Source organism: Gallinula chloropus (assembly GCF_964237585.1).
Source record: "Gallinula chloropus genome assembly, chromosome: 12".
In the NCBI taxonomy this organism is placed as follows: Eukaryota; Metazoa; Chordata; class Aves; order Gruiformes; family Rallidae; genus Gallinula; species Gallinula chloropus.
In genome coordinates, this window is record NC_140097.1 from 551,153 (window position 1) to 573,314 (window position 22,162).

At 47.1% G+C, this 22,162-nt stretch overlaps 1 protein-coding gene across 4 annotated transcripts in view; it reads right to left on the minus strand.

The window, feature by feature from the left end:
- Positions 1-22,162, minus strand: part of IFT122 (intraflagellar transport 122) — a gene marked incomplete at its 5' end in the record, with an annotated part of 31,061 nt that continues 8,899 nt past the window's right edge. For 2 of the 4 annotated variants that reach the window (XM_084269391.1, XM_084269389.1), the window contains 18 exons: positions 1-373; positions 1,054-1,218; positions 1,837-1,916; positions 2,729-2,857; positions 3,156-3,267; positions 4,203-4,368; positions 5,374-5,474; positions 6,886-6,983; positions 7,942-8,082; positions 9,234-9,336; positions 10,415-10,586; positions 10,951-11,117; positions 14,385-14,546; positions 16,699-16,752; positions 18,331-18,471; positions 20,044-20,241; positions 21,105-21,269; positions 22,018-22,155. In XM_084269391.1, coding sequence (XP_084125517.1) covers positions 284-373; positions 1,054-1,218; positions 1,837-1,916; positions 2,729-2,857; positions 3,156-3,267; positions 4,203-4,368; positions 5,374-5,474; positions 6,886-6,983; positions 7,942-8,082; positions 9,234-9,336; positions 10,415-10,586; positions 10,951-11,117; positions 14,385-14,546; positions 16,699-16,752; positions 18,331-18,471; positions 20,044-20,241; positions 21,105-21,269; positions 22,018-22,155 — 2,382 coding nt within the window. In that variant the 3' untranslated portion in view covers positions 1-283. The remainder of the gene's footprint in view (positions 374-1,053; positions 1,219-1,836; positions 1,917-2,728; positions 2,858-3,155; positions 3,268-4,202; positions 4,369-5,373; positions 5,475-6,885; positions 6,984-7,941; positions 8,083-9,233; positions 9,337-10,414; positions 10,587-10,950; positions 11,118-14,384; positions 14,547-16,698; positions 16,753-18,330; positions 18,472-20,043; positions 20,242-21,104; positions 21,270-22,017; positions 22,156-22,162) is intronic. The other 2 variants (XM_084269392.1, XM_084269390.1) reach the window with 1 other exon arrangement.

The window sequence follows — 22,162 nt, forward strand, 5'->3', positions numbered from 1 at the left end:
TAGTGAAAAACAGTCCCCTTTATTTGAAGACCTGTCAGTGCCAGGTAACAGATTAAGGAACCAGTCAAGTCCTAACACAACTTGATGCTAAAAGCAGTCTGTGGCACTTCAGCTGCCTGGGAAACACAGAGGATGTTCACAGACATTTCATCTCCTCAACTCTGCTTCACTCAGGTACAAAATGGAACAAGATGACTTCAGCTGTTAGGAAAGCTCTGAACCCAAGAAGTGTTTTGCCAGGGAACAGGGAAGTCTGTCAGCTGAGGGGTAGGATTGTTTCTCTTCACTGGCCGGACTCATCTATCCTCCGTCGACAGAACGGACAACAGTTATGCTGGAGCACGAGGAGCTCGTAGTCTTCTGTGTGAAACATCTGTGAAACAGAACAGATTTAGGGACAAGTTAGACTGTGAGCAGTGCAAAGAAAACAGCCTGAATGCACTGGCTTCTGACACAGACACTGTGAAGCTGCCCCCACGAGAAAGGGTCCTTCTCCTCCCGAGTGCTGGAGTGCACTGTGAGCTGAAGCTGAGCAGCATTTCACAGACCACTGCCAGTGCTGCTGAAGGGGCACAGAACAACCCACTGCTTTGGCAGCAGCAAGGGCACAACCTACAGGTGCCATGTAAGCAAACATGACTGGATTCCAATGCCTTCCAAAGCCATCTCTGAGAGGGGAGGGGACAATGACTGAGCCCCAAGACAACCTCGTTACTGACTGGCCTTCCCAGCCAGACCAGGCTGGGAGTCAGGGGCAAAGTACTAAGTACAAACCCGTGTTCGTGGCTCAGCCCAGGTTTGCCCAAAAGGCTCTGGCTTGTCAGTGCAGCTTCTCAAATCCAGCTACATCAAAGCTGTCAGGAGGCAGCTGCTCCCCGTGCATCTCAGCCTGGTTTTCAGTTCTCATGGTCTCCTGTCGCTGCGTTGCTCAGGAATTTCCCAAGTACTTTTTAAAGAGGTCTCCATGGTTAGAATTGTCCCAGCCATGGTGTTCTCAGTAGGTGGGTTTGGTTTGTTTTGTTGTTTCTTTAAACCTCTCCATGAAAACACTACCTGAAAACAGGATGGGCACATGGTAATGGAGGCATCTGGAAGCAGGGAGCGGTAGTACTGCCAGCGCAAGGGCTTTGGCCAGCGTTTGACCAGGACGTCCCTCCGGCTCATGGACTGCAGCACAGCGCGGTTCACAACCACCGGAACGAACTCGGAGCCTCCTTGCTGCAGGAGAGGGGGTTTAGAAAGAATTACTGTTACCCACTGCACAGCCCTCTGAGGATTAATAAGATCTTGTAAGAAGCAAAGTCAAATTCAGTAGGAGCAGCTGATATAGTTGGCCTGTGTCTAGTCCCACCAACCTCAGTCAGGGTTATCAACACCTTCAGCAGCAGCAGCATCCAGCTGCACCTCTAGTGTGGTTTCAGTGAGCTTCCATCACTCACTTTAACCCGATTCCCTGTAAAGCACACCCACAGCCTTCAGAGAAATCCCAGTAGCGACTGGTTTGTGGGTGCAGGAGACACAGAAACACCCTGGGGACAGCCCCACTCTATCATTTTATGACAAAACCAAACCCAGTAACATTTAAGATCCTTGTTGTTTTGTGGCTGTCTGGGTTTTGTAGCTCTGGGGTTTGTGTTGTTTTGTTTTTAAGAGGAGTTAACTGGTAAATCCCTCCCCCTCTCAAGTCCCACCCCTTTTTTCCAGGCCCCTGCTCTGTCTCTCTCCTGCCTCAGCCTTGCTGACGCTCACACCAGAAGCAGCAGGACATGGACTGTAGGTCAGAATTTATCTGTTTCTGTAGGTAGCAAGAAAGAAACAACTGGAGGATACAGTTACCTCAAAGCTCAGTTTTGCTGTAAAGGGATCATCATCTTCAGTAAGATCTGTGCTGTCATCAAGCCTCAAACTCTGTGCATCTAGATGCATTTCTTAAGGAAGAAAGAGAGTTCCTACAAAATTAGCTGTCTTCACCCTGTTGGTCTGGAAGCATCCCAGTGGGACTGGGATCCCTGCTGCTCCAGAGGTCAGAGCATTCCCAAGCTGCTACTGCACCTCGACTATTACAGGAAGTACAAGAGAAGGGCTTGCAGTGAGTCAGGGCGAGCAGGAAATCTCTCTCTGCAGCTGCTCTAGGACAGCAGAACTGACCACAACCAAGTATGACACCAGCTCTGCTGCCTTTCCCTCTCTGGCCCCTCCTGACAGGGACAAAAAGCAAAGGACACAACCTATTTACATGACATGGAGTGGCTTGAGTCAGAGATGGTGTTTTCTCCTGCATTACTCTGCACCTGACACGTGGGCCCCACAGGGACTGGCAGCTCTGGATGTCAGAACAGATTCCAACAGGAACAGCTAAGAGGAAAGCCCAGGCTGGGTTCCCCTGGCTTGGAGCAGCAGCTGTTAGGGGAAGCAGGTAACACTTGGGATTCTCCTCAGGCTGTACAGGCAGCAGTCACAACAGTAAGTGAAGCACAGCATTCTGTTCTAGAAAGTAGCATGTCACACTGTTAGACACAAATGGTCCTGACAAGAAGTTTTATGAGAATATCAGGTTTGGTTAGTATATCACTTCAGTTGATAGACCAACCTGAAGTGTGATGCAGTTGTACCCACATCAGCCATATGACCAAAAAACCCTTTAAACCTATGGAGGGGAAAAAAGATTCAGAAGTCATTGCTTTTTTAGAAGAAAAGGACTGGAAGGCAGTTTGAATCAGAAGGATACAGTCACTCGTCGTCTCCTGCCATTTAGTCTCTCTTTTATTCAGTCTTGGAGCTTCAAGATCAATGAGAGCCACAGCTTCTTCATCCGTGATGCCTTCTTCCAAATAGAACTCAACCAGATGGAGGACTTCTAAAGGGGTGTGAAAAGCAGGAAGCATTAAAACACCCCCCTCAGCATCTGTGTTAAGGAAAGACTTGCCAGGCTCAGTCCCATAGCAGAGCAATACTGCACTGCTGCATCCTGCAGTGACCCCCCCCAGTCCCTGGGACAAGGGGCTCAGCCAAATCCAGCAACGTTTAGAGGAAAGATCTGTTTGCCCAAATAGCAGAGGGAGCCAAGGGAGTGCCAGCCTGTTAAGGAGTTAAGCCCCAGCTACCTCAGTTCACATCTCTACTTGAAGAGAACCAGCTGGGCCATGGCCACGCACCGTAGGAGGAAGCGGAGAAGACGAAGGGTTGTCTGCAGTTAACACAGACGTTCCCCAGGTTGTTCAGCAGAGGGTTGTTGGTAGAGCACCTGTAGCACAAGGGCACGAGCTCCTGCAAGACAGAGAGCACAGCACTGAACAGATCAGCACCCTGAACGCTCTGTTCTCAATCACAAGACTCCCTGGGTTTGCAGCAGTCTGGAGGAACACTGCTGTGACACCAGAGCCTGGAACATCTGCAAGTGCTTTTGCTTTTCAATAAACCAGCAAGCTTTTACATCAGAAATAGCTGTCTTCATTCTAATCATTAGATTTGCACCTTGCCTTTGAAGCCACAGGAGCAGAACTGTACATCAAACACACAGTGACAGGAGGAGCCAGGGAGAAGGCTGCCCAAACAAAGTTTTTTGTGGTCTAAGACTTGGTGAAATGTGAAGTTGCCCATTAACTCCCCTCTCTCTCGAGGAGCAGTTATTTCACACAGTCCTTAAGACTGTGTTTCCATTATCTCTGGTGCCCAGGTGCACGTTCACTTGCACAATGCAGTTTATTTTTAGTGAGTGCTCCACGAGACACAGCTTTATGCAACTCTGCAGAAAGTCAGACTCCTGTCAAAGAAGAAAAGGTGCTAAAATAAGAGTTAAGGAAGGAAGGTCATTCGGGGGGTAGGGGGAGGAGGGAGGGAGTGCCAGGAGTGGGACAAATGAAAGCGACCTCCAGCTGGAGAGACACAGAGACGGTGGAGTAATTGCATGTGGATTGGAGAGAAAAAGGCTTGGAAGAATTAATAGGCAGAGAGGAATACAGACACAGGATGGGAGAGGGAGGATGGAAGCTGCCCATGAAGAAAAGACTGATTTTAATTTGTTCTCAGGAGCAAAAAGGAAGCCTGACCTGAAAAGTAATGATAAGGAGGACAGTGTTTCCAGCAGAAATCCCATCCCTGAGAGCTGTGTGTAATAGCTTTCAGATTGGTTTGTGCATATGGCAACTCAGATTCTTGGAGTAGCCACACAGTAACGATTAACAGGAAACATTACAACTTACTTCACTGTCATGGAAGGGCTTGGATCGGATTGTCAGGCTGCCCAGCTCGATGGATTTCTGGAACCTGGCTGGGATCTGCAGTCCCTGCAGCTTGTCATAGGCATGACGAGCCAGTTTATATGCACCAAGAGCTTTACTCTGCTTTGCCAGGGCAAATAATGTATTGCTGTAATTTAATTAAGGAATAAAAATACATATGGCATTTAGGGAAAAGCTGTAATGCTCTTTCTAATCAGAGTTGTGCAATGAAGCATATCCACCAGTGGTACTTCACAGGCTGTAACGAGAGAAATCTATTTACACAGCTCCATTTAAAAGGACTATTGAGGTGTCTGTGGGCAATTATTACCAGGGTAAGGAACTGACCCTACATGGACACTGCTTTGGTTAAACATCCTGACTCCATTTACAGAATCTCAGTAGTTTTGCAGGGAATGGACTTTCCTCCAACCAAAGAGCAGCAGCAGCCCACGGACACCGGCTCAGCACACATCCCCTGCCTGCACACACAGCTAAGCTGTGTCACCAGCCAGGGGCTGCCAGGCCCTCCCAGCAGCCTGGAACAGGCACTTAGGAAAAGGAAAGCTCACATCCCAAAGCCATAAACGAGGTGGAAACAAGACAACTGGGTGTCCCTGCAAAATTTGTGGACCCTTCTTGTTACCTTTCACACAAAGGCACTTTTCCAGCAGGTTCACAGGGAGTACTGAGGTGCTCCCCAAAGCTGCAAGATGCCCAAGAGAGCTGTGCAACATCAGCCTGGCAGACACTACACAGCTACACCAGCCCCATGAGCAGCAGGAGCTCCAGTTCCCCCACTCCTGTCTCAGCTCAGTCTCCCTGCAACAACCCTGTCAGGGTTCAGAGCCTGTAGCACTGACTGGTACCCCAGAGAGAGCTGCTCTGACACAGGTGATGCACCAGGCAGGGTGGGTGGTGGGGACCTGCACCTCAGTCGATTTGTACAGCCCTCCAGAGCTACTAAACAAGGCAGAGTAGTCAGACACACAACAGTTTGGAGATGCTGGTTATTTCCCTGGGGACAAGAGTCAGTTTCCAGTACCAAGGGCTGAAGTCTGAAGATACCCTACAGGAGATCTCTGCATTGTGGATCAACATCAATGATTCCTTTCATGTATCTCACAAGATAGCTTCTAGATTGGAAGGATACACTTTTGAGATGCCCAAAGGAGTCTCCTTTGTTAAGCTGTGAAGCAGAAACCTGGAAATATTGAAGAGGGTTTCAGGCAGGTGGAAACTGAAAGGCTCCTCCTGCAGTATGAAAAAATACAGACACATATTTCTGAGCTGGAAAACCAACAACCATGTCACTGAACATCAGAGCACTCAGCATCTCCAGGACTGGGTTTCTTTCATACAGTTGCAAAAAAAAAGGTGCTGACAGAACACAGCACGAGGGCTTTTGCATGTCTCTCATTTTCTGTATGTAGCAGGCATGAGTGTCGGTGATAAAGAGATCCAGGCAGCTAAATCAGGCTAACAGACTGTTTAAAAATGAAGACAGACCAGCCAGCAGTACTGTAGAGTCTGCAGCACCATGAGCCTGACCAGCAGACCCCCACAGCACAGTCTGCTTTCAGGCAAGGGCACAGAACAAGGCTTCAGAAGGGTTTTTACAAGAGCTATTTTCACCAACAATGGTGGCAACGTTACTGTAACTGCTGGAGCACTGACAACAGCTTATCATTCCAGAGTAGTTTACACACATGGAGCAGGCTGTGGGATCCCCTAAGCTAGGGTGCCTTCTTACATCCAGCCTTGCTGTCGCATGACTGAAGGAAAAGCCTGTGTAGGAGCAGAGGCTCAAGTCACTGTGGAACCCAACAGATATAACGAGTGATAGGGCTGGGGGTGGGAAGTCAGTCACATCCTCTGCTCTACTCACACTGAGATAAGCACACGTCCTGATTTCAGCTGAGATACTGTTAATTTTCTTTCTAGTATCTGGCAAAGTGCTGCAGTTTGGATTTAGGACAATAATATTGACAGCACAGGGGTGTTTTCAGTTGCTGCTGGGTGGCTGCAGTGCCCACACCAAGCCAAGGCTTCTCTGCTCACGAGGGGCTGGAGAGCAGGGCCAGGACAGCCAGCCCTGAGCAGCCCATGGACATTCGTGCCACACCACATCCTGCTCCAGGCAGAGCTGGGAAGGAGCTGGAGGCAGGATCGCTGCTGGGAAACAGACTGAGATTGGGATGGGTTTGTCCTTCCCCATCAGATGGGTGACAGCATTCGCACATCACTTATCATCACTATCACTGTTATCATTGTTATCACTAGTATTTTCCTCTTGTTATCCTACCAGACAGTCTTTATCTCAACCCATGAGGTTTTTCCCGTTCTCCTCCCCATCCCCTCTCACAGGGGAGGGGTGAGCAGCTACATGGTGCTGTTACTGGCTGGTATTAAACCACAGCAGCACAGATCTGGTAAAGCAGCATTGCAGTTTTCAGGAACTAAGGCAACAGAAGCCTTGTACAGTGCAGCAGAAGGCTGTGTAATAACAAAAAGTTGAAGAAATAAAAAGGTTACTATAAAATATCACTAATCTCCACTCAATATTTAATTGCCTGAGAAGTCTTTAATTATTCCTCGTTATCCCTGGACTCCCTAAAGAAGAATGCTCAGGAAGCACAAGTACAGGACTGGGTGAAGTACTTACAGTGTATCTCTGAATAGAGTGATAGACATGGTAAACTTCTGCCAAATGCTGGAAGTGATGAAACTTCCCTAACATTTCAGTCTTCTGTTGTTCACTCTCTGCAGGGGCAAAGGTGTTAGTGTCAGTCTCTACGTCTTAAGTTGGAAGCAAACAGTGTATTACAGTTTTCTTCATACAGAGGTATGTCCTGGGTCAAGTGTCCCCCATCTACTATCCTCTTGTGCCCTTTGTCTGAGCAAGTTTCCAAACTAAGACAAGCATGGTACCACACAAAACCATTGAGCTTTAACACAGCTAGAGGCCATAGCTGGAGACAGAAAAGAGTTCCAGTTCATGACTGGAAGCTCATCCACAACTCTGGAGTTGACAAATAACATAACGTGAGGTTTGGAACTTTTGTTGCATAACTTAACTACACTACTGATCAGCTGGAAAAGTCTGCATCTCCCAAGTATGTGAGGGGTAACAGCTCAGTGCTTGCATGCTCAGCTGGACTAACAGAGGTACTGCCAGCACCAGGCAAAGGCAGTGTTACCAGCCTGCTGCATCCACTAAGTGACACCTATTAACTGCTGGCTCCCCCTCTCGCCCAGTGAAATCCATTCAGAAGAAACACATAGCTAAAGAACAATCAGCCTTGTCTCTGTTGGCAGGAATAGTTTGTGAAGCACCTCTCCAACCTATGTTCCAACACTAGATGTATCTTGCACTTGAGCTCATCTTCTACTGTAACCCTCCCGTCTCATCCGGCTGCAGTGTGCTGAGAGAAGGAACACGAGGACGCAGGGTCCCAGGAGACACTGTTCTGATTCCAGTCAGATTTCAAACGAGGCCTATGCATGCTGATGGGGCTGTTTGATTTGTTTTAAATAAGCACATGGGAAAAGCAGGGGAACTACACAAATAGCACAAGCCAGAGTCACACACAGCATTAATAAACACCCCACACAAAGCCCACGGCTGCGGAGTAGCCGCAGCAGCGCTGTCGCAGCTCAGTCACTGTTTGTCTACATGCACAAGGAGGTAACAAACACAAGCTTCCTTTCAGTTCCTCACCTTGGGCTATATCTAAACACTGCATGGAAAGCATCCAGTAATAATAGGCTGCATCGTTAAAGCGGCTTTCAACCACCGCGTTGTGCGTTAGCTGCTCCAGCACTCTCACCGCCTCCCGCTGCCTGCCAGCCCTGTGGAATGCTGCAGAGAAAGCCAAAACAAAGAGGATTTCACAGGGAGATTATATCAATTAACTGAAATTAATGTTTTTAAATTAAGAGCAGTCTATTCAGCCAATATCAAATAGTCTATCCGGGGCAGGATAAAAGGATTATACACTGGTATTCTGCTCCTTGAAAGCAGCGGCACTAATGGAACATGAGAAGCATCTGTAGGCATTCTGTGGCTTCTGCAGTGTCTCTGTGGCCCTCAGGCTCACAGGGTTTGTACAACACTCAGTACTTCTGGTTTTTTAACTACAGGAAAGAGCAAAAACACTCTGGTGATTAGATCTCCACACAAACAGCAGCCTCTGAACACTGCAAATCTCAGCCCCGTTCAAAGCTACAAAACATTAAGGTTTGAAGTTAGTGTTTTGGTTTGCAGAGCTGAGTGTTTTGGAGGAGTACAGCGTCTACTACATCTTTCTGTCACTAATGGTGGTTCTTTACTGGCTGCTCAGAAGCCAGGATAAAGTAAGATCCTGAATTCTCCCTTGGCAAACAAGCATTTGGCAGACACAGCCTTCACAGAGGGTAATGGGGACAGAGGGCACCGACCCCCAAAACCCCAGCACCACTGCAGCCTGGCTTTGGGCATACCCACATTCTCCCACGGCTACACAAGGGTCTCCAGGTCACCCAGCTCCAGGGCATTGGTGTTTCCTGAGCCACAGCAGCCAGAACTCTATGGGTCAGACTGGGGGCAGTGTCCTTGTGTTCCCAAGTGCAGACTCCCAAACTCCTTCACTCCAGGTGCTCAAAGCTTTGGGGCTGAGGTGGCCTGCTAATGTCTGACCTGTGCTTTCCACTCAGCTTCGAATACTATCACAATAATGTTTGTATTAATAAAGACAGTCTGGCTCATGTGCCAAACACTGTTGCCATGTGCAACACCCAGATGCACAACAGGATGGAAACATCTGGATCTGTGTTTAGATGCCATCAGTTTTGATTGGGTCTATCTCATTTTCTCATCAATTAAAGAGATCTCCAGCTACTCAGACTGGCATGAAAACCATTTGGGTGTGAATCCCACAGACAAGAAACGCTCTAGGACAGAAACTGTGTGTTCTGTAGTGGCAGGTATGGAGGGAGCTGGAGTGACCAGTGGTCTGCAGGAGACACTCCTACCTTTCTGGGCTTCTTCAAATCTGTCATTCTCTGCCAGCCACTGAGCATAAGGGACGTAGACATCATCTTTGAATTCAGGATGCTTCTCACTCAAAGCAAATGCCTGAGGTCAATCAAAATAAACAAGTTAGAGAATCCTGCCTGGTTTAAACAGTTCAGGGTTTAGGATATTCCATGGGATCAATCCTTCAGCTCTGAGTAAATTCAAAATAAAATAAACATGTACAGAGAATAGAGCATAATCCATACTTTGTCTAGTATGAAACTGATTTTAAAATAAAAAGCAATCAACAACAAAAGAAAAGCCAATCACAGGAGCAGTCTGGGGAACCTGAGAGTGATTATCCAGAAGTGCAGTCGATGCCACAGCAGGAGAGACAAATATTTTTGTTTTGACTGAATTTATCTTTTGAAAAAACTGGGTTACACTGTGAATGCAGCTTAGAGTCACTTGCTAAATTCACTAACCTAACTCTAGGACTAAGCCTACAGTTCTCTAAAGCACCCATATAACTGGGGGAGGGATCTGACAATGCCAGCAGCACTCTGAAAACTTCCTTAAGAGACTACACCTATGAAGGGCTTGATGTGAAGAGCCAAGAGGCAAGGGAAGGGTGAGGTGGGTGTCAGGGACCCATATTTTTACGGAAAACCCCAGTAAGTCAGACCTTTAGCTAATCAGAAGCATAAATGCAGTTACAGAGCAGGGTCTGCACTAGCACAGCACACATTCACCACATCTAAGCTCTATCCATAGGGTTCTCACTCTGGTGTGCCCAAACTAGAAATGCAGTTCTAAACAGACTTTCCCATGACATAATCACTATTTATTCTTTCTGATGGACTAGGAGCATCCCATGGATCACCAGAGGAAGTGGGAAACTATAGCTCAACAGGCAAACAAAGTGCTCAGCACTGACACTGAGAAAGAGTCAGCCAGGAAATGGAAAACCCAAAAACCCAACCTCAAACCCCAAACAGAAAACCAACCAAACCAAGAGCAACAAGCCAGAAACACTCCCAAGCAGCAGCAAGCACACAAAGCTAACTAAAATACCTGAGCATGTTAAACAGAAACCTTCCCCCCACTTTGCCCTTCACTGCAGCAGTGAGGGAGCCCGGCACGTGTGTCTCTGGCAAGCAGAGCCATGGCTTTAAACAGAGACAGAGGGTGTGCTTACTTCTTCCCAGCGAAGAGTCTCCACGTGGAGATGGACCAATGCTTTCAGGTCACCGACCTTCATGTAGGTTTCTGCTGCATAGCCAGGGTTGTCGAGCTTCTTGAAATAGGAGGCACATTTCAGCAGAGGCTCCCGCTCAGCTTTATCCAGCTTCCGAGCGATTTCAATTAGCCTGGGCACAGCAGAAAGGAGCCAGGTGTTTCAGGCTCTTGTAGCTTTGCCTTTTAATTATTACAATGACCTCCCCTGTAATCAGTTATTTAATAAATGCCGTAACAGCACTGCCATGCAATGCTGTTTAAGCAGTTTTATTGAGCACATTCTAAACTCTTTGTCCCCTTTTACAAAGCAGAGACCTGCTCCTGCAGCCTTTACTCAGATGTGTAACTCCACATCAGGTGCTTTGCACACTGGTGAGGACAGAGGCAGGAGTAGGTCCCACGTGACTTTTGTCTGATTTTCAAATGAGGCAGAGCTGCTAATAACTCATTTAAGCTTTTATCATAGGTTATCTCTGAGATGCAGCTGGGACCTACACATCGACCCAGCCGCGGTCCCCGCTGATTTCGATGGCCTTCATGTGCTCTCCTGCAGACAGGTACATCTCCACTGCGGCTTTGGGTTCGTTGATGTTCTTGGCCCAGTCTGCTTGCTTTTTGATTAGCATCTTTGTGTCTTTGGGGTCACCAGATCCCAGGAAATCCTGAAACAGCACAATACAGAGGTCTGCATTACCTTCTGGTCACAAACACTGTTAACAGCCCAAAATCTAAAATAAATACAGAGGTTTTAAATTAATTGTCATGATGCCTTTTAAAGAGATGCTGCATACAGACCAAGGTGAACTGACCCAGCCCTCAGCAACTAATCACCAAGCCCAGTGCTTGGAGGGAAACAGCAGCAATTTCCCTGTCCAACAGTTTTCAAATAAAAGGAAAAAAGTCCTTGATTGTGGAAGGGCCTGGGAAGAGGATGGTGCAGGTGCCTCAGGTAACAAACACATCCCCACAGGGCCTCCTGGAGAGCTTGCTCTCTGTTATCTTGTTTAGGCGGATACAAGTCACGATTTCAGGAGTACAAGGCTCCAAAGCAAAACAACACCAATCTCAAGACCCGTCACAGATCAACTCCAAGCTCCGGATTTTCTTTTGCAAGCCAAGAATGTACAGTTTCACTCCAAGATGACTCAGCCCCACTCCACGCTTGGTTAACATCAGAATGCCCACTTAATCATATGCCAGTCACAGACCGAGGGGAGGCTGAAGCCATTTCCTGCAAAGGCACGTGATAATTAGATTCCAAGAAGTTCTTTCATAAGGACAGAACGACAGCTGCTCAAAAATGAGGCTCTGAGCTGCTGGCTGGACTTCTGCAAGGAACACAACCACCAGGCCCGGGTGCTGCGGCGATGACCGCTGTGTAAATGTTTCCAATAGCTCGCTGGTTCTGTCAGTCCTGAGCCCTGGCACCAGATGGTTCACAGCTGTTGGCAACGTGTGCCAGGGAATAAAAAGTAAAATTAAAGACACAAAAAAGGTTCCTCAACCCAAAAGGATCGATTAAGGGCAATGCTGTCTGCTAATGGAGCAGGCTCCTGTCCATTAGAGCAGGCTCTGTCAGAACAATTACAGCTTGGGAGAAGTGGAATGGTGAAGAGAGCGGAAAGTTCCTCCCTCCTGTTGCTGGTAAGCTCTGATTCAGGTTTAAAATAAACCAAAACAAAACAACAAACAAGTGAGAAGCCCCCACACAGAGCACCCACACAGCACATCTGCTCCACTACCACGAGTCACCACTCTCCCTGACACAGCCTGTCAGCAGGTACAGGACAACCCCCCGTCCCTGTGTCAGCTCTGCAGTGAGCTCCACACAGGACCTTGTTCTGGCATTATCTACTGCAACAGGGCTGACTCCAGTGAGCAGCCACAGAGATGTCACCTTCGACCATGAACAAAAAGTCAAAGCAAAAGCATCAAGCAGAACAGTATCTTTGACACAATTTGTTTTCCAGCTCAGGTCCCAGGGTAAGTCCAAACTCAAAGGCTCAGCTGCCTACAGCACAGAGTTCTTTGTGAACTGCCAGTAATTTGTGATCGGTGCTGCGGTAACAAGCCCAGGACTAGATATCAAAGGCCTCCCTGACCTCTGCCTCCAGTCTGGATGCTCCAGCCAGAGCTAATCAGAGTCAAGCATGAGCAATCAGATTCTGTAAGGGTCCCTATGCACAACTGCAGCCGGTCCTGAGGAGCCACGGAGATGGTCCAAGGGCTGCAGCCCCTCTGCTCTGAGCCAGGCTGGGAGAGCTGGGCTGGCTCAGCCCAGGGAAGAGAAGGCTGCTGCTGGGGAGAGCTCCGAGCCCCTTCCCGTCCCTTGAGGGGCTCCAGGAGAGCTGGAAAGGGGCTGGTGCCCAGGACAGGGAGGGCCAGGCCCAGGGGAATGGCCTTCAGCTGCAGGAGGGGGATGGAGAGGGGCTGAGAGGCAGAAATCCTTCCTGGGGAGGGGGGAAGCCCTGGCACAGGGTGCCCAGAGAAGCTGGGGCTGCCCCAGGATCCCTGGCAGGGCTCAAGATGGGTTGGATGGGGCTTGGGGGGCACTGGGCTGGAGGTGTGGGGGCTGAGGGCCCCACTCACCCACACCAGTCAGGGGTTCTGTGAATTCCTGCAGCACTAAAACCCCCAAAATAGAGTAAAAAACCTCACCCATCTTTCCTTGGGAAAAATAACTGGCTAACAAGGAGGTTATGTGCTCGTCCACGTGCTGTGCACTCCAGGCACAAGAAGCTTCCTTCATAGGCTACGAAGTACCTTTAATTTCCAATGCATGGAATTACTCTCAAGAACAGGAGACACAAGACCTTTTGCTCTCTGCCAGTTAAATATAGACATGGCTACAGCCAAGAATTAGAAGATTCCTATGAAGACTTATGGGAAAATTTTCATCTATGAATTACATTTATGTTCAAGAGGAGCCAAAGCACTGAAGCTAACAAAGACTCATCAGCCAAAAATAGTGGAAGTCAGACTTACATCAGCAAAGCCTCCAAGTATTTATATTAAGCTCTTGGAAGAAAAAGATCTCTCTGTAGCAGAGTTTGTGGATTCTATGCTACAACAGCTTATGTGCACGTCATGGTAAAGTCTTTGTCCTGCACTGGGCAGAATAAGGCCCTGAGGAGTTGATGAATGAGACTAAACAGTGCAAGCATGCTCAGGGATTTTGCTAAGAAAACACCACAGAAGACTTAAAAGCCATGTAATGCTTTCTTATCAACATACAAAAAAGCATCACATTTTAAACCCGTATTACATTCCTCTCTACCTGGAAACAGAGGTTTTAAAAGCAAACCAAGAAAAAGCCAGGATGTACAGAAACTTTGGAAGAAAATTCTCTAGAAAACAAAAATATACTAGGCTGGTATATTATACACTTTATAAAATACACTAATACAGAGCTAACATACCTATTTAAGTTCAACCTCAAAGAAAAGATTTATCATAGTACAGAAAGGAATTAAACACAGGGTGCACTCCCCTCCATTTCACATGTGTACTACCTTACTATCTTCAGAAGACAAGAAAGGAGAAGGGACTCCCGAGTGAGACAGTGGGCAAGAAGCTGTCATAAAAACAAGATTTGGAGTTTTTAAAGGAGGAGAACTACTATGGATACACTCCTATATCATCACCACCTTTGGTGGTATCCAACAAAAAAGTCCTTTGCCAAGCCATGAATTCCATGGACACGTTTGAGACCACAAAACAGTCTGCTGCCTTGGTGACAGACTCTGAAGGGAAAGGCTCCCACTACATCCAGTCACAGATAACCAATCTCCCCCTTATAAACCCAATGAACTTCCATTATTTCACTGAGAAAATAAAGCCAGTATTCAAAGCCCACGTTTCATCCTCACTTTCTGTGTGACCACCCTCTGAAGCCACTTGCAGGCACACCAGCATTTCTGCACTCCTACCTTGGCGTAGTCGAACATGCGCAAGTCAGAGTACATGTCAAGGGCCAGGTTTTCATGCCCACTCTTCTTGTACAGCTTTGCTGCCTCATGGAATTTCCCCTGGTAGGCATAGACATCTGCTAGGAAGAGTTCATTGTTGTTCTCTCCATGCTTCTTCCGCTCCTGTAAAAGAAACCCAAGAGGGGATATTCTAGGTGATCAGGACCTAGGTGAGAAACAGCCATTGAAGAATTAGATTTTCAGGCTTAGATTTCAACTGTTAATAAAAACCTGTAACAGGATATGGTAATTATGCCTCTCCTACATTTCTGGTGAATTTATAATTAAAGGATTAAATCCCTTCTTAATTAAAATTAGGAAGAGCAAAATTAAATGTCACTATACAAACCAAAGTGATGAAAAATCACTTCTCTTGATTTCACAGAGGGAAACGAACAGGCACTATCATTATGCCATGCTATTTTAAAAGAGGCATCTGATGGGTTCCTTATTTTCTCCTGCAGAAACTCACTAGCATATAATTTGGCTAAATTAACAATATGTGTGGATGGGGTGACAAACATGAAAGTAATTGCTGGCAATAAGCAGCCTGTGAGTAAGAGTGTCACCACCAGTGTCCCTGCAGGCACCAGCACCTGGTTCCAGGTAGGCAGCATCGCTTCTGCAGCACCTATACAGACTCTTGGGCAAACTGGAACTGCTCCCTGGTTGCATGGGAAGGGGCCACAGAGAAACCCTTCATGTGAGACAGAGCTGCACCGGCTTCAAGGGACCCATGCCATGTACACACACACACAGTGTGTGTTTCAATGTGCGTGTTTATCCTCCATCTCAGAACACATTACTACCTTGCTCTGGATAAAGTCACTGCTACTGTTAGCCCATTTCACAAGGACATACACAGACAGGAACGGGATGTAAGGAAAACCCCACGAAAGGAGGAAATGCATTCTACGAGCTCACAGATTCAATTCTCTGCTGCCAACAGAGCCTCAGCTCCTGGTCACAGTTATCGACTGGGCTGATACTGCGCTGGTGCTGAACGTCCCCTTTAACAGCTTGGGTAAAGGAATAATCAGAGCAATTGTTACTCTGCTTTTAAAAGGCGTCACAAAATCTTGCCAGATAGAGATCTGGCAGTTACACTTCCTGCTGTCATCAACTGGGGGGAAAAAAAAAGGTGTCATTACTGAGAGAAAGCCATCATATTAACAGCACATGTGTACATGGTTATACCCTTCCAAGGCTGCAAAGGAATCCAACACACCGCAAGCAAGAGCGGAGCAGTGCTGTGGGACTCCCACTTCAAAAGGAGCATTTTCAAGAAGCCTGAGAGGAAGTTTATGCCTGTTTACACAGGGAGTCTCACTCATTGAGCAGAATATACATGACAATTCCCCAATAGGTGCAGATCTGGAGAAGCAGGTGTTGGAAAGAGAGGTTAGAGGTGCTGAGAGAATATTCTCATCTCCCTAGCTACCCTTAAAGGAGAAAAAAAAAGGTGGGATGGGGGTGTATCCTGAGCAGAACTTTGTCCTATGTCAGACACCAAGAGAGCTCACTGCAACCAACGGTGTTTCCACAGAACCAGGACGGCTGGGCAGAAGTGTAAGACCAGGGATGTATTCTTTCAGAGAGGCTCTGAGTGTAACCAGTGTGAGAAAGAGCAATTCCCTTTATGTCATCTCAGCAGAGGTCTTTAAACTAAGCATTATCACACAGGCTTCATTACAAGGACAAGGGTGACACCACGTCCTCTAATGTGCTCACAGTAGGCAGTTAGTGTCTAGTGCAATTCTATCAGGGAGTGTGAGAAGACCAGGAACTAGTGGTTAGTGTACAGTATAGAAGCAAGAAAGCCCAAATTCTGCTTCCAGTTGCCACAGCCTTGTCATGAGACTGAGTTTGTCAGTTTATTTCTCTGGGCTTGTTTCTGGCTCTGCAAAGAGGAGATAATAGTAATTACTTACCTCCAGGGGGTAAGGAAAGGCTTAACTCACTCATGTTTATGAAGTGCTCTGTACTAAGCTCTCCTAGCACAGTAGTATTCTGCCAACTAACTGACTATTGAACATTTTTCCAGTTTTCCTGAAGCCAGTTCCATAAGTTCTCATTGTCCCACATCCCCCTCCCCCCAAGAAGTTTCAGACACATGACCAGATTTTGAGTCATCTCTGCTAATCAGGATTGTTCACTGTGAACACTTCCCCAACTGTCAGAAGCACTGTCTGAAGAGAAGTCCCTCCAAAACAGAACATACTAGTTTGGTGCAGTGCTAAGCACAAGAAAGCAGATGATCTTTGACATTCCTTACCTCTATGCTGCTGATCAGTTCCAAGTACCTAAGGTCTCGTACCCTGGTAAATGCCTATTGAAAAGAAGAAGAATTAACTTGAAAAAGCCAGACAAATCATCAGGATATCATTACATACCCATCAAGCTGTCTTCAGACACACAGGACAGACAGAAATATGCTGAGGTTTGTGTTTGCATAGTCCCTGACCTGATGGGCTTCCACTACAGCTGGGTCCCCTGAGGCACTGCAGTAAGATGAGGGTTCAATTCAAAGAAGTTATCACTGAAAATCAACAGCAAAGGCAGGGACTGGTAGGCATACATACATCAGTGCCCCAAGAAGGAGTGCCATTTCCAACACTGCATACCTCTGGTCTGGCTATTTTACAGCTTTACCATTTTGATGTGCAACACAGACAAGGACATTTAAGGAAACTTAAAGTCCAAGTAGAAGATGTAATTGGCCAGACTGGCAAAGCACACTGCATGTGCTCATAGTTCTTACACCGTTCTGAAAATTCAGTACAGAAGTTGCTCATGGAAAAGGAAGGAAGAAAGAAGACTGGAAGATAAAAGTACTGCAAGGCAGTGGAATATCTTTTGCAAATGGAGATAAATGTGCAAGCCAAAGCCTCAAGTGGCAGAGTCACGTGTGAGATACAGCAGCTTAGCACTTATTCTTGACATGCATCAAGAAATAGAAATTTAACTCTTTAGCCTGCACGTTCAGACTAACCAAACTGATGCTTAAGAGGGCATAGAATATTCTGCTTACACCAGATCACACTATGAGAGCCTTTAATGTCAAGGAGCTGCTTTTGTTCGAATTAATCCGCTCTAATTCCAAGAGGGCACTGCTTTAAAATTCCAAGGAGGCACTGAAAACTTCTTTTTAAGAATATCTATTTGCATAAAGCCAACTGCAAAACTGGAATTATTCTGATGCCTCCACTTATAAAAAACATTAAAATAAAGCATTTGATTTCCTTTTAAAAAATATGTATTTCAGTATTAAAAGATGCCTATCCTTACAGGCCATTCCCTGCCTGTCTTTAGAATGTTTTGTCTCTCATACAATATTCATGACACTGAACTCAGTTCACCCTCTCTTATTTGGGAAAAGGTGGTGAAAGAAAACAGGGAATTACTTTGGGCTGGGGAAAACTCTGTTCTTCAGCACGTGGCCATTTACAGAGCACTCCCAAACCCAGGGCTTCCCGGAGAGACAGCGACATCCCATCACCATCCCCTTCCCAGAGCTTCGGTGTGTAAATAACAACCGCCACAAGGCATCCGAACTGCGATGGCCCCGAGTGCCGCGTCCCAGCGCTGGGAGGGGGCCCCGAGCCCCGGCAGGGCCGGGCATCCTCTGCTGCCACCCGCCGGCCAGCGCCCGGCGGCCCCCGGGTACCGCCCCGCTTCAGAGCGGCCCCTCTCCGGAGGGAGGTTTCACACCGCCTGGCCAGGCGCTGAGCGCACCACAAGCCGACACTGTCTGTGGTACTGCAGTAACATCCGTGTGCCACGGGCAAGCAAGCCCGGAACATCTCTGTACTCCAGCCACAGCACACAGCCACACCCCCCCCCTCTGTTCACCTGTACATGTGAAAATAAACACACTTCCAGCTGGATAACTAGCTGTCTGCTTTACCTTTTTAGCAGTCTCAATCTCCAGCCCCTCCAAGGCTTCCATGGCCAGTTCCTTCCAGTCAGCCTCAGTGACTCCTAAACATGCAATCTGATAGGCTTCTTTAAACATTTTTCTTTCCAGATACTGGTACATGGGTGCAGACTGAGGATGTGATCAGAAAACCCACAGGTATTAGAAAGCACAACACTGGTATTAGTGACATTCTCTACGCATGGGGCAGGGGGGAGAAACCAAACCTATTCCAGTTGCAGCTACTACAAACTCCCCAGAGGATAAGCATGTATTTCTGTGTAACAGACAGCAGAACATTCTGGGCTGATTATTATTGTACCTCTAGACAGGCTGGGTTAATTACATTCCCAACTCATCCATCCTGAAGCCTTTGGTTCCCTGCACATAAGGCAGCAGCTGAGAACATGAATTCTTCTGAGCATTGTAAAGTACAATGAACATTTCTTTTTTTAATGCTGTGGAAGCAGAGCAAAGGAGAGGCAGTTTGTTCCCAGAGGCTAAAGCCACAAGAGGCATCCCAACTGCCCAGTGTGAAGCATCCCTGGAAGCACCCGGACACGACGGGAAGAGGGATCATGAGGAGTAACCCATCCATGCCAGCCTGAGGACAAGGCTGTTTCACCAAGGCTGCAGCAGTTCAGCCCAAAAGACACCAACCTCAAGGACCAGCCCTGAGGAATGAAAGGGAGGAACTGCCAACTGCAGCTAACACGGGCAAGGGCTGTGGATCTGCAGGTACAGCTCGAGCCCCTTGAGCCAACGGGGAGCCTGGCAGCCGCACCACCTTCAGCCAAGGGCAGCGTGCAGGCTGGTCCTGTGTTACTGTTACCGATTCATCTGAGAACTCTGTGCTCTCTGGTACTCCTTCCACCCAAAAGCAGAGCTTCAGAAAAGCTGCCTCGGATGCCTGACAGCAGTTCTGTGGCCTGCTGCTGCCCAGCACAGGCAGAGCCACCCAGCACAGCAGGCCTGGGGCATCTCGCAGCCCTCACGCACCGGGACGGCCCGGAGCCCTCCTGCCAGTGCCTGCACAGAGCTGACAGGGTCTAACACAGCCAGACTGTCGTTAACAAAAGCACAGGGCACTTTTGCCTTCCTCCTGGACTCTCGGTTTCAAACCCTGCCCATACTTGGGCACAGAATTCAGCATCTTTGGGTTTGGTGTTTTCCTGGGTCTGTTCCATACCCTGCCATTGCTTCCCACAATGCTGACAGCAGTGGTTTATGGGAGGCAATCTTTACATTTAGAATATAAAGCCTACACACATACTATACATTCAGACTAAAACATACAGTTAAACATTACCTAAACACACCTAGGTGAAGAAACAAGAAGATGGTATTTGATGTTCTCATCAAAATTCATTCTTCAATGAAATTACAGCCACAGAAAAGGTACAGAGACTACTGTGAGAATAGAGCAAGAGGTAACACCCACGCTGTATCTTCATCGTTACTTTAGATTATGTGCATTTGCAAGTAGAAAGGGAGAATCAGAAACGACAATCAACAGCACGAAGGAAGTTGGCTTAATTAATGCCAAATAAACAAAAATAATTGTCAATAGAACTTAACGATGAAGAAAGTGTGAACTGCATCTATTCTGGTAACAAACAGGAGCAAGTCTCAAAAGCTGCTTCACTCCTTAAACACTGATGTTTATGAAATGCAAAGTGCCGCTTAACGAGATTAAAGGATTACCTGCGGGACTTCAACAGCTGACATAGAGAAAACATGAAGGCAGAAGATCTTGGAGCCGTTGTAACCCACAACAAAGCCTTGAAGTTTCTGCTGATGGACAGGGAAGTTGCTAGCTTTGATATTGAGGTAACCCCCTCCAGAAAAGCAAAGCATATCCTCACACTGCGTATTCCAAGCCACGCTGTTCGCATTGGGTTCCTAACGAGCAAAGTAACTGATGATTACAACAGAGGCAATTGTATCTTCTTTCCCAAACAACACACATCTTTCAGCTAAATGGCCTGGATGTGTACACACACACACTTATGTTTGTAGTATTCTAAAGCCTCCTATATTCCTAAACAGACTTACAGGGACATATTTACCTTTTTTATGAAAGGAAACTGCCTTTCCTTTTGTATTTACTAGCAACTTACACTATCAAGCTGCAGAACACAGGGTAGGATTTGACAGCAATACACTGTGGGTTAGCCAGCACACTCAGTGGAGCACTTCTCTGCCCATTACAAAAGGAAGTTACAGACCCCATCTCTGCAGCACTTCGTACTTTCCAGCTACCTACTCTGAGAACACTTCATCAACGTTAATGAGCAAACCCTCAGAGTGACTGCTAAACTGCCAGTGAAGAGAGAATTACCATTATTCACTGTACTGCCTGGGAACACAGGATGAACAGAGACGCTTAGGCTCTAATTCCGTTTGGACTAGTGATGAAGTCAAAATGCTCATTAGCTGTAATGCTTCAAAGGGAACCGGGACAGGGCGCTGAAATTAACTGAAGGGGTCACATGTTCAAGTGCTCTTAGTCAGCCGTGGCTCACATGGGTCTCCTGTCTTCCAATTCCTCGTCTACCATCTCTGCCAGGGTAGTTTTGATAGAGAAATAACCCACAGGCAGGTCCCAGAAGTGTGACTAATGGCTTAAATGACAGTTATATAAGTTTCCATACAGCAACATTTTCCATATGGTCTGTGCGCCGAGTCACCGCCTCGCACCCACCCGCCCTGCACCAAAACCCAAACTGCACCCACCAACAAACCCCCAGAACTCTGAGTGTTACCTGGAACAGCAGCTCTTTGGTGTGGATATCATAGACCAGGCAGGTGTCGTTCTCATCAACCACTGCCAGCTTGTTGCGGGAGGCGCTCATGTCCAGGCAGCGCACAGCGGTGGATTGCTTCAGCAGGACGATGGCGAAGGGGTTGTCCACAAATATCTTCAGAATCTAGGCAGATGGGAAAACAGAGTCAGTCCACACATCTTTGTTCCTAAAACTAGGAACAGCACAGCAGGTACCAAATTTAATGCTGTTTAAAGCAGACAGTTGCAATGTATAGGCTTTTCTCAGGGGTAAACTGTGCATTAAGGAAATGCTTTCAGTCTGAGGTCTCTTGCAGACTTGTTTCTACAACATGCTCTAGGTTGCAAGCCTACACAAGTAAATCACATCCTATGCATTCTGGATCTTTTAATGCTCCACTAGTTAAACAATCACATTAATATAATGCTACAGGAATATGTAAAGCATAGATATAGAAGACAGAGGAGCAGAAGATCCTCTCTTCCTGTTCTCTGTATGGATACCTCTGGGCTCCAGTTTTCAATTTTCAGCTGCTAATTAGCTAATGAAGTAGATGGCAATTTCAGCTCAGCAACATCCACACTGTCACAGTGGTCATGAGGGAAAGGGCACACACACACACACACACACACACACAACCCCCACTAAAGACAAACCCCCTCTCAGTTCCCCAAGAACTCCATTTTCACCAGTTGTTCTACCAACTTGCTACCTTTATCTAATCAGGCCTGTTTGCATTTACAGCCAGAGAAGTGATTAGTTTCACTGCAACACGAGACTCAGCCAAGGAAATGGTTAGGTTGGAGAAGAGCATGCTGCTCCTAAGGGCTCCCCTAAGAGCACAGAACAGATTTTACTTTGCAGTAGAGACATACCAGACATTCTGCATTACCTGACCATTCTTTAGACCAACTAGGAGGCCTTCTCTTCCTGGAGGTCCTCCAATTACTTTAATATAACGAATAAGAGACTCCATCAGCCATTCTCGTTCTTTAACACCACTAAATGAGAGGCACTGCAATCTTTTCTCCTGAAGA